Raw genomic sequence first — 15,085 nt, 5'->3', positions numbered from 1 at the left:
TAAGTGTTGTGATATAAGAAGAGAAATTGGTCATGAACTTTTGGGAATCTGGGTATGGCTGAAAACGAAAATTAGGTAATAAGCAGGATCCTTATAAAAATATAAGGACAATTTACTCTTTAACAGAAATACCATATTCAGAACCATTAATATGCTAAGGGAAAACAATACCAATGTTCCTTAAAAATTTTTTTTGCAAATAAAAACATCTAAATTATTTTTACTTTTGGGTACATTGCTGCTTAATACATTCTAAACTGTTAAGTCTTATGCTTCAGATAAACATTTGAGAATAATAAAGGATGTTGAATCGAATACTATCTAAGTACACTTTTATGCAAATATATGAGACATTCTGAGGGACCCTAATAGCCTGGTAAAGGGTTATTAGATCTAAATAGTCATTATTTAATCTCGTAATGACCATAGTTTTAAACAATAGTTTAATAGATGTGGGTAAAAAGTGGCCCAATTAGTTATAGAGTTAGCTGTTCTATAAAAACACCTATCCAAGAGATTTGTTATCAGCATAAATATTGAGCACTTCCTCTAGTATTTCCAGGAATATTTGGAGTAATTTTTAAAATAATTTTTGAATAGGTTAGAATAATTTTTCAGTTCCTCTCTGTGCGTGTTCCAGGGGAAATTATTAAAATGAAAAAGAAAAGCCAGTTCCACGGTCTTGCAGGTCACCAGCTGGTCCTGTGACTGCCCAGTCAGAGCTGGTTCTTCTTTCATAATCTGAACTGTCGTGTCCTTCCACTCTCCAAAAACCCACCCTGAGATCCAGCAGCTCTTCCTCCCACTCCCTCAGCCTTGCTTCGACCACCAGTCTGTGAAGAACGGGAACCGGCTCAGCAGTTAGTTCCAAAGTCCACAGCCACCTTCAGTGATTCCAAGGAATTTTTCTGACCCCACTCTTACTAATGAAAAGAAGTTAGAGTGTACATTTAAGCTCAGACAGGGCACCCCTTTGGTTGGCAGAGTACTTCCCCAACAGTAGTTAACTGATCCTTATTTGATCAAGCCATGGTTTTTCGCTGTTCATCATATCACAATAAGTGACATCTTACGTGTGTTATCTCATTGAGTGCTCATGTCCACAGCCACACAGTTGGTCCGTGAGGGAGCCAGCATTCAAGCACAGACCTGAGCAGTCAGCATTTGTGCTCTGAATTTCCGCACCATGGAGCGTATCCAAATACCGTATTCTCATAAGTGAAAACAGCTATCTCTCTTTCAAAGAAGGTTTTAGAAATTAGTTAACTGAAATTAGAAGCTGATCACTCAGTTGTTAACTCTCCTTTCCTCTATTTCCACCCAACCCACAGAGATATATACCAGAGATGGGAACTCGTATGGGAGACCTTGTGAATTTCCATTCTTAGTCGCTGGGACCTGGCACCATGAGTGTATCACAGACAAAGATCACCATGAGCCATGGTGTGCAACCACCTTAAATTATGAATATGACCTCAAGTGGGGCATCTGCTTAAACCCAGGTACGTATGGGCGAGTAAACTGTATGTATGGAAAGAAGAGGATATTGTTTCCAAGAGGCAAGAGGGAAAAGGAAGAGTCCAAAATGATTCAAAAATGGCCGCAACAAGTATTATCCTAGACAGGATAGGAGTATATATTTGAGGAAAGAGGGAGAACTAATGTGTGGCCATGAACCTGCTTTCAGAAGTAGCCTGGGAAGAGAACAAAGATGGGATGGTGTCCTAGAAGACAAATGATGAGTGAGAGACTGTTCTTTAGCACAGATACCTCAGGGAGCAGAAGTGGAAAAGGCCTGGGCACTTAGGAAATTGCTGCTGACCTTTAATGGAGCAGTTTCAAAAGACTAGTGGTCATAGAAGCTGAGTTATAATGGGCTGAAATGTGAACAGAAGGTGAGTAAGCCTCTTAAGTTTTATGGGAAAAAAAGAGAAGGAAGAAGGTAGTCTCTGAGGGGGAGGTAGGCTGAGGAAACACTTTTAGGATGGCAGACACAAGAATGGGGCTAAAAGAGACATATCCCTGACTCTGTTAATATTTGTGAATTGTTCCCTTTGTTATTCCTATATACTGATCAAAGCATTTTTTCTAATCGCTTCTTGATGCAAATGATTCAGGATGTGCGAAAAAATGGACTTCCTACAGGAGGGAGGTGGGGTGGGCAGGGTGGGGGAGACACCAAAGTAGCAGTTTGCATCATTATCTGGTATATAGCAGACAGATTTTCTTTCCAATCAGGTGAGGGTTACAGGGGCTCACAGTAACTGACGTGTGGTAGGTACTTAAGAATTATTTTTAAAGAGCAGTAGGTTGGAAGAATATGTAGTAAAGAAAAAGAGAACAGCTCCAGACCTAAGTAATAATACTTAATACTTACAGGGCCCTTTCAAGTGTTAGGTACTACTCTAAGCACTCAGTGTATTCATGCCTGTAGGCCTCACACATCCCCATTTTGCAGATGAGCAAAGTGAGGCACAGAGGAGTTAAGTTATTTGCCCAAGGTCACACAGCTAATAAATTTCAGCGCTAAGATTTAAAGCCAGGAAATCTGGCCCTGAGGTCCTATCCTAAACAAATATACTGTTCCACCTTATTCAGCAGTCAACCTGGTGTTCTAGTAATGCTGATCCCTCTTTGAGGGAAGCTGAGCTTCAAAATGCAGAGTTCTGAACACCTTGAGTTTATATTGAGCCAGTGGTCCTCAAACTTCAGGATGCAACATAATCTCTTGGAGAGTTTGTTAGAACACAGATTTCTGTGGCTCACCTCCAGAACTGTGAACTGTAATTCTATAGATTTAGAGCGAGGCCCAAGAATTTGCAGTTTAATGAGTTCACAGATTATGCTAATGATGCTGGTTTAGGACCACATTTTGAAAATCACTTTTCTAGGCAGAGGCACAGGCTTTTAAACCCCTGGAATACCTGAAAGATAAAAAACCAATACTGTATATTCTTTCACTGTCATTGATAAGCAGAGTTTGGTCAATCGGGCAACAGTTTCGTTTAAATACTCCAATAGTCTGGATCAGAAAGCTTAGATGTGAAGGGGAGTGTAGAGGTTATCCAGCGCAAGCCCTAACTGCTCAGGTGAGGGGCAGCAAACCCAGTCAGCGTCGGACCCCATTTGTATAGAGTCTGCTGGAGATCCCAGGATTCCTGGCTCTTATTCCCCAACACCTTTATTCCACTCTGCCTTGCTGCCTTGACTGGCACATGTCTTGATGCCTGCAGCCTTTTTTGGGTCACAATGGGTAGATTTATAATGCATTCCTATTCCTTGCAGAGTTATTTTTAAGGAAGAAGCAAGGCTGTGAGTTTTTAAAATCTAAGCACTGCTAAACCACTGAGATTTTCTTTTATGTAAACACACTGCTATTCTACTGGAAGCTTCTGGATTTATAAGCATAGGGCCTCAGTGGTAATAAGGAACCCTTAGGCAGTATACTTATAAATCCACCTATTTTGTTTTCACCACATGTCATAGCAATCTTCGTTGCTATTTAGATCGTTCAAAAGTGGCCAAAGGAGCAGTGTCAGCCATTAAGAAGATCAATGGGCCAGATTTGGAGACTGGAGCTCTCAGTATAGCTCTGCCACAGACACCTCTACACATTAGCCAAGATGGTATCTAAGGACCCTTCCAGCTTGAAAGGCCATGTGATATGTGTGACTGGTTACGGAAAGGCCCCTCGGAAAGCCCCAGGGTGAAGTCTGGGACACACTCAATGGCGTCTGCATTGGTTTTTTTTCCTCTTGTAAAGAGCACGTGGGAATCTCTGAGTATACTTTTGAGCCAATTGCATCCAAATAACTTGAAAGTTTTCCCCTGAAATAATATATATTTTTAAATATTTGTTACAGAAAATAATATATACATTATATAATGAACATATATGTTTGTATACACATGCACACATATATGTACATATGCACATATAAATGTGGCAATTATATAATATTAATATGTCACATATTGAATTATCACATATTGAATTATCTATCACATATTGAATTATCTATTAAAATATTGAGGAGAAACTTGGACTGAGTTTCCCAAATAATGTAGTCACTTGGACTCTAAATCTCGAGCATTTAAGCAGCATGTGTGCATTGCAGACGTCCACACACAGTGGTTTCACTGCTGGCCATAGGCGCACCCCTCTGCAGTCGGCCACCATCTTCAAGTGAGGTTGTTTTCCATGAACTCGGGGGGTTAAGAAGGTGAGCACAGTTGAAGTCTCCTAGTTTTAGGCAAGGGCAGGTGTGGGATAAGATACGACCTTGTAATTGATAGAGGATAAAGGAAGGGTGGACAAGGAGAGAGTAGAAACTTTAATCCACCCAAGTTATTTGGTGTCCTGTGATTTCAATTTCTTTTTGTAACCAAAGAACAAAATGTGGTCTAGTCAAGCAACAAGCCCTGATTTAAGCATATCCTGAGTCTGTGAATTGAACTGCAGTATTTATAAGCATTCTAAGTAATAGAAAACATCATGCCCTTACTTTATGATCACTAGCATATCTTTTTATCAACAGAAAATGGCTGTGAAAATAACTGGGAAAAGAATGAGCAGACTGGAATTTGCTACCAATTTAATACTCAAGCAGCTCTATCTTGGAAAGAAGCTTATGTTTCATGTCAGAATCAAGGAGCTGACTTATTGAGCCTCGGCAGTGCTGCTGAATTAACATATCTTACAGGTAGGTTTAACTTGCATGTGCTACAGCAAATTGCCAAAATTATAAAGATGCTGTATGCCTTCCTCTATTTTCACATCCACGCATGTTATTTTGTGAATACATTTTTCTCTCTTCTCTTGAAATTTAAACTTCAGCACTGAAACCCACAAGCAAAAATGTACTGAAATAATCCTATTCCATCCATTGGAAAATGCATCTTGTGATGGAGACTAAAAGAGGTTAATGTTCAGCAAGTGGGGTGAGGTTGCAAGATTAAGCTGCTACCCTCAGCCAAAGTGACAGGATTTTTAGAAAGGTGAACATTAACCTGTTCCAACCCTGAAAAGTGAAGAATGTGAGGAAGGTAAAGAAGGCGGCTGAGGCACAGTAGATGGCCTCGGTGAAAGGCCCTGCATTGGGTAAACGAGTGCAGTCTTCAGGGGCAAGGAGAGTTTTAAGAAACCTTAAAGTGGTTTAATGGCATGGACACCTGGAGTGGATAGGATTTTGTTTTGTTTTGTTTGTAGGGTGGCGATGATAATTTTTAAGTTTTAAATTAGGAAAAAATAATTTAAAAACATCTCATAGACAAAAATAGAAAATAACTTAATGGAGACCTGTGCAACCACCACCCTGCCTAAATATACCCTCGTATACTACTGTTTTGTCATATTGCTTTGTGTGGGTTGATTCCCTTTCTTTCTCTCTTTACCCCTTTCTCCTTCCCTGGTTCCCTCCCTTTAAAGAATAAAATGTTAGCAGAATTCAAGCCCCAGGCCCATCTTTCAACATAACCATCCCTTGAGTGCTTATAACATGTATAAGCACTCAATATGTATAAATTCTATATATGTTTTTATTATACTACTGTTCTGGTTTAAAATAATGCCCATATGTAAGTTTAGTCATTGGAAACTGCTGCTGTATAGTAAGTACTACATTGTGTGAATAAACCACAATTTATCTATTCCCCTACTTGGAAACAGGTTTTCAGCTTTTGCTGTTACAAACACCTCTGCAAGGAACATCCTTGTATGAGCCCCACTGAGCGAACATGTATGAGTTTCTTTAGAGTGGAAATTGATGACACATGGGGTGCACATTTTTCCACCTCTAGTCAAATTTCCAAACTGCTTTCTGAAGTGTTTGTATCAGTTTATATCTCCACTGGCACTTGGTGTTAGCAGATATTCATTGGCCAATATGATGAATGTGTAATGGTATTTAATTTCTGATTTATATTTCCCTGATAGTTTATATGATTTTGCACCTGCATGTACTAAGTGTTCAGGTTTTTCCCTTATAATTTGCCATTTTACGTCCTTTGCTTATTTTCTATTGAATTGTTGGCCTTTCTTTTATTGATTTGCTATAGCTCTTTATGTATTCCAGATACTAATCTTTTGTTGTAAGATCACAAATGTCTTTTATTTTATTTTATTTTATTGTTTATGCTATTACAGTTGTCCCAAATTTCCCCCTTTTCCCCCCTCCACCTAGCCCCCCACCCCCTCAGGCCATCCACATACCACTGACCATGTCCATGGGTCCTATGTGTATGTTCTCTGACTACTCTATTCCCTATGCTGTGCTTTACATCCCCATGACTTTTCTGTGACTACCAATTTATACTTCTTAATCCCTTCACCTTTTTCACCCATCCCCCTGACCCCCCTCTCAAATGGCAATCATCACAATGTTCTCTGTATCTGAGAGTCTAGTTCTGTTTTATTTATTTTGTTTTTTTAGATTTTATTATTGATATATATATATTTATTGCCATTTTATTGTTCATGTTTTTGATATTCTTCTTCTTAAAGTAGACCCTGTCACATTTCATCCAAATATCTTCTTTTACTCTTTGCTCTTCTCACTTCATTTTTGTTGTGTCATCATAAAAATGTATGTTAGTTTTAATTTGTTTGAACTTACCAATCTTTTCCTTAATGTTTTATGCTTATTTATATTATTTAGCAAATCCTTCCTTGGCCCTAAAATGATAACAATGTCCTCTCATGTTTTCTTCTAAAAGTTTGTAATTTTGCTTTTCACATCTATATCCCTAATTCATCTGTAATACAGGTTTCAGAACTGAGAGTCTAATTAGTCTTTCTCCATGTGGATAGTCAAGTTTACCAAACACTATTTATTTCACATTATCCCCTCTGATTTGTGAAGCCACTTCTAATAAATACAAAACCTTTTATGTGAGGTTTGTTCAGAAGTTCTCCATTGCATTCCTTTGTTCAATTTACCTGTATCTATTCTAAACTAATTTTTCCAATTTATTTCTACTTTTAATTTTTTATTATATTTCCCCCTTACCCTTTTTAAAAATGTTATTGCTTATGCCATTACAGTTGTTTTGTTCCCCCCCTTCATTCGCCTCCACCCTGCACCTCCCCACCCCCACCATTCTCCCCTTTAGTTTATGACCATGTGTCTCAAGTTCTTTTTTTTTTAATATTAAATTTTATTTAGTTACTTTTCAAGTACATTTTTTATCTTTCTCCTTCTTTCCTCAAAATCAAGTTCTTTAGATTCTATATTTCCCGTACTATTCTTGCCCCCCTATCTATTTTCTACCTACCGCTTATGCTATTTATTTTCTGTACCTTCTCCCCCCTTCTCCTTCTCCCACTCCCCTGTTGCTAACCCTCCATGAGATCTTCATTTCTATGTTTCTGCTCCTGATCTAGTTGTCCTTTTAGTTTGCTTTCGTTTTAGGTGTGGTTGTTAATAACTGTGAGTTTGCTGTCCTTTCACTGTTCATGTTTCTTTAACTTCTTTTTCTTAGATAAGTCCCTTTAGCATTTCCTATAATAAGGGCTTGGTGATGATGAACTCCTTGAATTTGATCTTATCTGAGAAGCACTTTATCTTCCCTTCCATTCTAAATGAAAGCTTTGCTGGATAGATCAATCTTGGATGTAGGTCTTTAGATTTCATGACTTGAAATACTTCTTTCCAGCCCCTTGTTGCCTGTAAGGTCTCTTTTGAGAAATCAGCTGACGGTCTGATGGGAACTCCTTTGTAGGTGACTGTCCCCTTATCTCTTGCTGCTTCCAGGATTCTCTCTTTCATTTTAATCTTGGCTAATGTAATGATGATGTGCCTTGGTGTGTTCCTTCTTCGGTCCAACTTCTTTGGGACTCTCTGAGCTTCCTGGATTTTCTGGAAGTCTATTGCCTTTGCCAGATTGGGGAAATTCTCCTTTATTATTTGTTCAAATAAGTTTTCCACTGTTGGCTGTTCCTTTCCCCCTTCTGGTACCCCTATAATTCGGATGTTGGAGCATTTAAAGATGTCCTGGAGGTTCCTAAGCCTCTCCTCATTTTTCTGAATTCTTGCTTCTTCATTCTTTTCTGTTTGGTCATTTTTTCTTCCTTCTGGTCCACTCCCTTGATTTGAGTCCCAGTTTCCTTTTCATCACTATTGGTTTCCTGTGCAATTCCTTTCATTTTAATTAGTTTAGCTTTCATATGTTCCTTTAATTTGTGACTAAAATCAACGAGTTCTGTGAGCATCCTGATCACCAGTGTTTTGAACTGTGCATCTGATAGGTTGGCTATTTCTTCGTCACTTAGAGTTATGGGCTCTGGGGCTTTGAGATCTTCTTGAGCCATTTTTGGTCTGTTTGCGCCTGTTAAGTATGAGGAGCAGAGCCTTAGGTGTTCACCAGGGTGGGGCGGCCCAGGTCTCTGGGTTGTGATGCTCTTTGTGGGGGCAGGGTCAGAGCGGGGAAATAGCGGCCCCTCTGCTGTCTCTCGCCGCTGGGGCCTGCTCGGTCCCACCGCCCACTCCCTCGCTGGTCTATCTGCACATGAATGAATGACCACAGTCAACCCCCGGCCCTGCGTCCTCACTGGGTCCCCCGGTAGCTCACTGGGTCGCTCACTGGGTCCGCCCATTGCAACCCCATGCCTGGGATCTGCACACCTGGGTCCGTCTGACTGAGTTTTTTTGTGCAACCCCGCTCTGCCAGCTGCTGGCTTTGCCCCTCTTACTGGTCAGGCTGAAGAATTCGTTGTTATCAGATTTCCGAAAAGTTTGATTTTCTGTGTTCTGGCTGTGTTTTCTGTTGCTAATATTTTGTTGTCTCTAAACTTGGTTGTGTGAGAAAGCACGGCTGTCCACCTATGCCTCCATCTTGGTGGAAGTCCCTCCCTCTTACCCTTTAGTACCCCTACAGTACTCCCCCACACACAATTGCCACACTGTTGTCCATGTCCATGAATTCTTTTTCCTCCCTGCTCAGTCCCTCCACCCTGCTAATTTAATCTCAGCCTTAGCTATCATACAGCTCTCTATCTATGAGCTTATCTCTATTTTCTTGTTAGTTTAATTCTTTAGATTCCACATATGAGTACAATCGTGTGGTATGTGTCTTTCTTTGACTGGCTTATTTCACTTAGTGTCATGTTCTCCAGGTCCATCCGTACTGTCACAAAGAGTAAAATTTTCTTCTTTTTCATAGCTGAGTAGTATTCCATTGTGTAAATGTCCCATAGCTGTTTTATCCATTCATCTATTGATGGATCTTTGGGTTGCTTTCGTATCTTGGCGATTGTAAATAATGCTTCCATGTACATAGGGGTGCTTATGTTCTTTTGAATTTGTGTCTTGGGCTCTTATGGATATATTCCCAGAAGTGAGATGGATCACTGGGTCAAAAGACAAATTCATTTTTTTAATTTCTGAGTAATCTGCATACTGCTTTCCACAGTGGCTGCATCAGTCTGCATTCCCACAAACAATTCTAAAGGGTTCCCCTTTCTCCACATCCTCACCAATGAAGGTTGGTGTTTGTTGATTTATTAATGATAGCCATTCTGACAGTTGTGAGGTGATATCTCATAATGGTTTAAATTTGTATTTCTCTGGTGATTAGTGACACTGAGCATCTTTTCATATGTCTACTGGCCATCTGTATGTCCTCTTTGGAGGAGAAATATCTATTCAGGTCCTTTTCTTATTGTTTAATTGGAATGTTTGTGGGGTTTTTGGTGTTGAGCTTACAAAGTTCTTTATAAATTTTGGCTATTAACCCTTTATCAGATGTAAAATTGGCAAATGTGTTCTCCCACTCAATGTGTTGTCTTTTTATTTTGTTGATGGTTTCACTTGCTGTGCAAAAACTTTTTAGTTTGATGCAGTTCCATTATATTAGTTTATTTTTCCTTAGTTCTATTAGTTTATTTCCCTTGCCTGGGGAGATATATCCAATAAAATGTTGCTGCAAGCAATGTCTGATATTTTGCCAAGTTTTCTTCTATGATTTTTATGGTTTCTTATCTAATATTTAAGTCTTTAATCCATTTTGAATTTATTCTTGTGTGTGGTGTAAGAACGTGGTTTAGTTTCATTTTTTCTGTACATTTGTCCAATTTTCCCAACACCATTTATTGAATATCTCTAGCCCATTGTTTGTACTCACTTTCTCTGTCAACTATTAATTTACTACAAAGGTATGGGTTTATTTCTGGGCTCACTACTCTGTTTCATTGATGTATGTGTCTGTTTTTATGCCCGTGCCATGCTGTTTTGATTACTACAACCTTATAGTATAATATTAGGTAGTGTGAGAGTCCTTCAACTTTGTTTTTCTTTCTCAGGTTCACTGTTGCTATGTGGGCCTTTTGTGGTTCCATATACGTTTGTGAAATATTGGTTCTAGTTCTGTGAACTATGTCATTGAAATCTTTGTAGGAATGGCTTTGAATCTATAGGTTGCTCTGGGTAGCATAGACATTTTAATGATGTTATTCTTTCTATCCATGAACACAGTATGTGCCTCCACTTATTTGTATCTTCTTCAGTTTCTTCCTTCAGTATCTTAAAATTCTCCAAGTATAGCTCTTTCACATGCTTAGTTAGGTTTATTCCTAGGTATTTTATTCTTTTTGAAGCAATTGTGAATGATATGTTAAAAAATCCCTTTCTGTTAGTTCATTATTGGAATATTAAAAATGAAACTGATTTTTGGATATTAATTTTGTATCCTGCTACTTTACTGAATTCATTTATTAGTTCTAGTAGTTTCTTGGTGGAATCTTTAGGGTTCTTTATGTACATTATCATGTCATCTGCAGATAAAGACTGTTTGACTTCTTCTTTCCCAGTTTGGATGACTTTTATTTCTTCTTGTTTGATTGCTATGACTAGGAATTCCTATACTGAGTTGAATAAGACAGGTGAAAGCAGACATCCCTGTCTTTTTCCCCAATATTAAAGGCAATGCTTGTAGGTTTTGCCCAATGATTATGATACTGGCAGTGAGTCTGTCATATATGGCCTGTATTATATTTAGGTATGCTCCCTGTATTCCCACTTTCCTGAGAATTTTTATACCAAATGGGTGCCGAATTTTATCAATTTTTTCTGCATCTATTGATATAATCATGTGGTTTTTATACTTCATTCTGTTTATCTGATAAAGCACATTTGTTGATTTTTGAGTGTTGTACCAACCTTGCACTCCCAGAATAAATCCCACTTGACCATGTTGCATGATCCTTTTGATGCATTGCTGTCTTCGGTTTGCTGATACTTTAAGATTTTATGTCTTATGTTCATCAGGGATATTGGCCTATACTTTTCTTTTTTGTGTGTTGTTTTATCTGGTTCTGTAATTAGGATAATGCTGGCCTCATAAAATGAGCTTGGGAGCCTTTCTTCCTGTTGAATTTTTTGAAATAGTTTGATGAGGGATATTTGTCCTTCTTGGAATGTTTGGTAAAAATCACCTGTGAAGCCATCTGATCCAGGGCTTTTGTTTGTAGGGAATTCTTTGATTACTGCTTTAATTTTACCACCTGTGGTCTGTCTATTCAGATTTGCTGATTCTTCCTGATTTAGTTTTAGAAGATTGTGCATTTCTGGGAATGTATCCATTTCACCCAGGTTGTCCAATTTGTTGGCATATAGTTCATAATATTTTCTTACAACTCTTTGTAATTCTTTAGTGTCAGTTATTTCTCCTCTTCCATATCTGATTTTATTTGGTGGAGTCCTTTCTTTTTTTTCTTGATGAGTTTGGTTAAAGGTTTGTCAATCTTGTTTATCCTTCCAAGGAATGACCTGTTGGATTCATTGATCCTTTGTATCCTTTTTTTAGACTCTTGTTTTTTTTCCACTCTGATCATTTTTATTTCCTTCCTTCTACTCATTTTGGGCTTTGTTTTGCTGTACTTTTTCAAGTTCCTTTAAGTGTGAAGTTAAATTTTTCTTGTTCTATTGAGTTAGGCCTGTAATGCTATGAATTTCCTTCTTTGAATTGCTTCTCTGTGTCCCACAGATTTTGAATTATTGTGCTCTTATTTTCATTCATTTCAAAGTATTTTTTTATTTCTTCCTTGATCTCATTGTTGACTCATTCATTGCTTAATAACATGTTATTTTCCTTCTATGTTTTTCATGGTTCTTCTTGTGATTGATTTGTAGTTTTACAGCATTGTGGTCAGAGAAGATACTTGATATGACTTAAATCTTCATAAATTTATTGAGACATGTTTTGTATTCTAACACATGGCCTATCCTGGACAGTGGTCCTTGTACACTTGAACAGTATGTATATGCTGCTGCTTTGGGGTAAAATGTTCTGAAGGTTTCAATTAAATCAATTTGATCTAGTGTGTTGTTTAAGGCTGCTACATCCTTGTTGCTTTTTCTGGAATATCTATTTGTTAAAGTCAGTGGGGTGTTAAAATCCCCAATTATGACTGCACTTCTGTCAGTCTCTCCCTTCATGCCCATCAAGATTTGCTTTACACATTTAGTTGTTCCTGTGTTGGGTGTGTAAAAATTTACTGGAGTTATAGCCTCTTGATGGGTTGTTCCTTTTCTCATTACGTAGTGTCCTTCTTTGTCTCTCACTATAGCCTTGGTTTTAAAGTCTATTTTTTTAGATATAAGTACTCCTACCCCAGCTTTTATTTTTCCTTTCCATTTGCATGAAATATCTTTTTCCATCCCTTTACTTTCAGTCTGTATGTATTTTTCAATCCAAAGTGGGCCATTTGGAGGCAACATATATAAAGGGTGTTTTTCTTATCCATTCATCTACCCAATGTCTTTTGGTTGGAGCATTTAAGCCATTTACATTTAAGGTGATTATTGATAGGTATGTATTTGGTGCTATATTATTGTTAGAGTATTTTCCTCTGTGTTTTTTTTTCCTTTCTCTTTTTCTTCTTCTTAAGCAAGGCCTTTACCGTTTGTTGCAGTACTGGTTTGGTTTTAATAAACTCCTTTAGCTTTTTTCTTGGGAAGCTCCTTATCTTTCTCTCTATTTTAAATGATAGCCTCACTTCATTGTAGTCTTGCTTTGAGTAAAGTAGTCTTGAGTATAGGTCCTTGCATTTCATCACCTTGAATATTTCACACCACTCCCTTCTGGCCTGAAATGTTTCTGCTGAGAATCAGATGTCTAATTGGTGCTCCCTTCTATGTAACTGACTGCTTTTCTCTTGCAGCTTTAAGGAATCTTTCCTTGTCTTTAAGCCTTGCTATTTTAATTATGATGTGTCCTGGCATAGGCCTCTTTGGGTCCAACTTGTATGGGACTCTCTGAGCTTCCTAGATTGTGTGTCTTTTTCCTTCACCAGATTGGAGAAGTTTTGTGGTCATTTCGTCAAATGGGTTCTCTATTCCTTGCTCACTCTCTTCTCCTTCTGGCATTTTCATTATGTGGATGTTGTTGTGCTTCATGTTTTCCAGAATGTTCCAAAGGACTACACCAGAGTCTTTGCAGATCTACCTGACTCTGGTGTAGTCCTTTGTCAGATACTGCTTGTCACTGGCCTTGGTCAACCTATTTGGATTTATCAGTGATCCACAGTGTGTGGCTCCCTCTGCTGGGCCTGTTTGTGTGCAGAAAGAACAAGGCTGTGCACCAAGGCTGGGGTTTACCAGCTCCAGGCCTGGGAGGTGGTTAGCTAAAGTCTCAGAGCTCCCAGACACCCACCTTCATTGTTAAATTTAATCAATGATATAGCCTCGAGCTGTACTCAGCAGCCCAGCTTAAGCTTCACAGGATGTTACAGAGTAATTCCTGTGGGCGGTGCTAATGCTTCTCCTCAGGCTGATGCCATTTGGAGGAGTTGTGATCTGCCTGAGAAAGATGGCCTCTTTGAAGTACGAGAAATGACTCAGCACAGGGATCACAGCAGCCGTGTGTTCAGATCTCTCCCCAGAGCCACAGGCCCCAGAGTCTCCTCAAGCATCTCTAGTCTACTCTTTCCTCCCTGTGCCAGAGCTCATGGTAAGTGGCTGCAAATGAAATTTTGTGCATTGGCTTTCTGCATCTTCAGCCATCTCTTCCTGGTCACAGAAACCTCCACTGCTTTTTACAGCTGGATGTTATCTGGGTTCCTTTCCCAGCTCTGGTGCTCTAAGCCAGGGAGCCCAGCTTGGGGTTTAGACCCCACACACCTCAGGGGGAAACCCCTCAGCTGCAGTACCCCTCTGGAATTTCAGCTGCCATGTGTGGGAGCCCAACCAGCCCTCTTGTGCCCCCATACTTCCTACCAGTCATTTTGTGGTGAAGTGGTTTCTTTGTTTGTCCATGGTTCTAAGGCTTCTCTCCAGCTAGTGTTCAATTGTTTATTCAGGATGATTTCTCTTCAATTTAGTTGTAATTCCAGATTGGTCCTGAGAAGAGGTCAGTAAGTAGCTTCCACTTACTCCTCCTCCATCTTGGGTCTCTACACTGTTCTAATTAGTCCTGTCTCACATAATAAATCTTGTTTTCTGGGTATGCAGATTTTCCCTTATTCCTTTTTTCTCCCTCGAATTGCCTTGGCTCCTTTTTGACCATTTATTCTTTCATACGACTTTAAGGATCACCTTGTTAATCTCAGTGAAATACCCTTTTGGGACTTTGAAATTGCATTGAATTATAAATTAATTAGGAAGTGATTGTTGTTACTACATTATTAAGTCTTCTCATCCAGGAAAATGGTATGCCTTCCTACTTAATTAGGACCTCTTTCCTAAACTCAGCAAAATTCTACAAGAGTGTTGCCCACCTTTTACTAGACAGTTTATAAATGGAAAGTTTTTATATTATTCTTAAAAATCAAGAAACCCAACTTACTGAGTCCCTGATGATTTCTTCAATGAATTAAAAAATCATAATATGTGATGATGGTGTTCTACACAGAGTTATAAATGCTTTTCATACATTACCTTCTTTAATCTCCTGAAACATCCATGTGAAGTAGTTGTTATTTTTATTTATTATTTTAAAAACTTAAAAAAATTTTAATTATTGTTCAACTACAGTTTTGTCTTTTACTCCCATTCCAGCTCACCTCCCCCAGTGCTCCCCACCTCCCTCCCATTTCCACCCCCCTTAGTTGTTGTCCATGTATCCTTTATACTAGTTCCTGTAAATCCTTCCT

At 38.7% G+C, this 15,085-nt stretch overlaps 1 protein-coding gene across 2 annotated transcripts in view; it reads left to right on the top strand.

Annotated features, from left to right (window-relative positions):
• Positions 1–15,085, top strand: part of LY75 (lymphocyte antigen 75) — a 166,697-nt gene that overhangs the window by 9,549 nt on the left and 142,063 nt on the right. For both annotated transcript variants that reach the window (XM_037140431.2, XM_037140432.2), the window contains exons 3-4: positions 1,332–1,502; positions 4,539–4,703. In XM_037140431.2, the coding sequence (XP_036996326.2) occupies positions 1,332–1,502; positions 4,539–4,703 (336 nt within the window). The remainder of the gene's footprint in view (positions 1–1,331; positions 1,503–4,538; positions 4,704–15,085) is intronic.

This window comes from Artibeus jamaicensis, unplaced genomic scaffold, assembly GCF_021234435.1.
Source record: "Artibeus jamaicensis isolate MK-2021 breed Jamaican fruit bat unplaced genomic scaffold, CSHL_Jam_final contig_936, whole genome shotgun sequence".
Classification (NCBI taxonomy): domain Eukaryota; kingdom Metazoa; phylum Chordata; class Mammalia; order Chiroptera; family Phyllostomidae; genus Artibeus; species Artibeus jamaicensis.
Note: the sequence above shows the minus strand (reverse complement) of the source record. Positions and strands in the feature narration are given on the sequence as shown.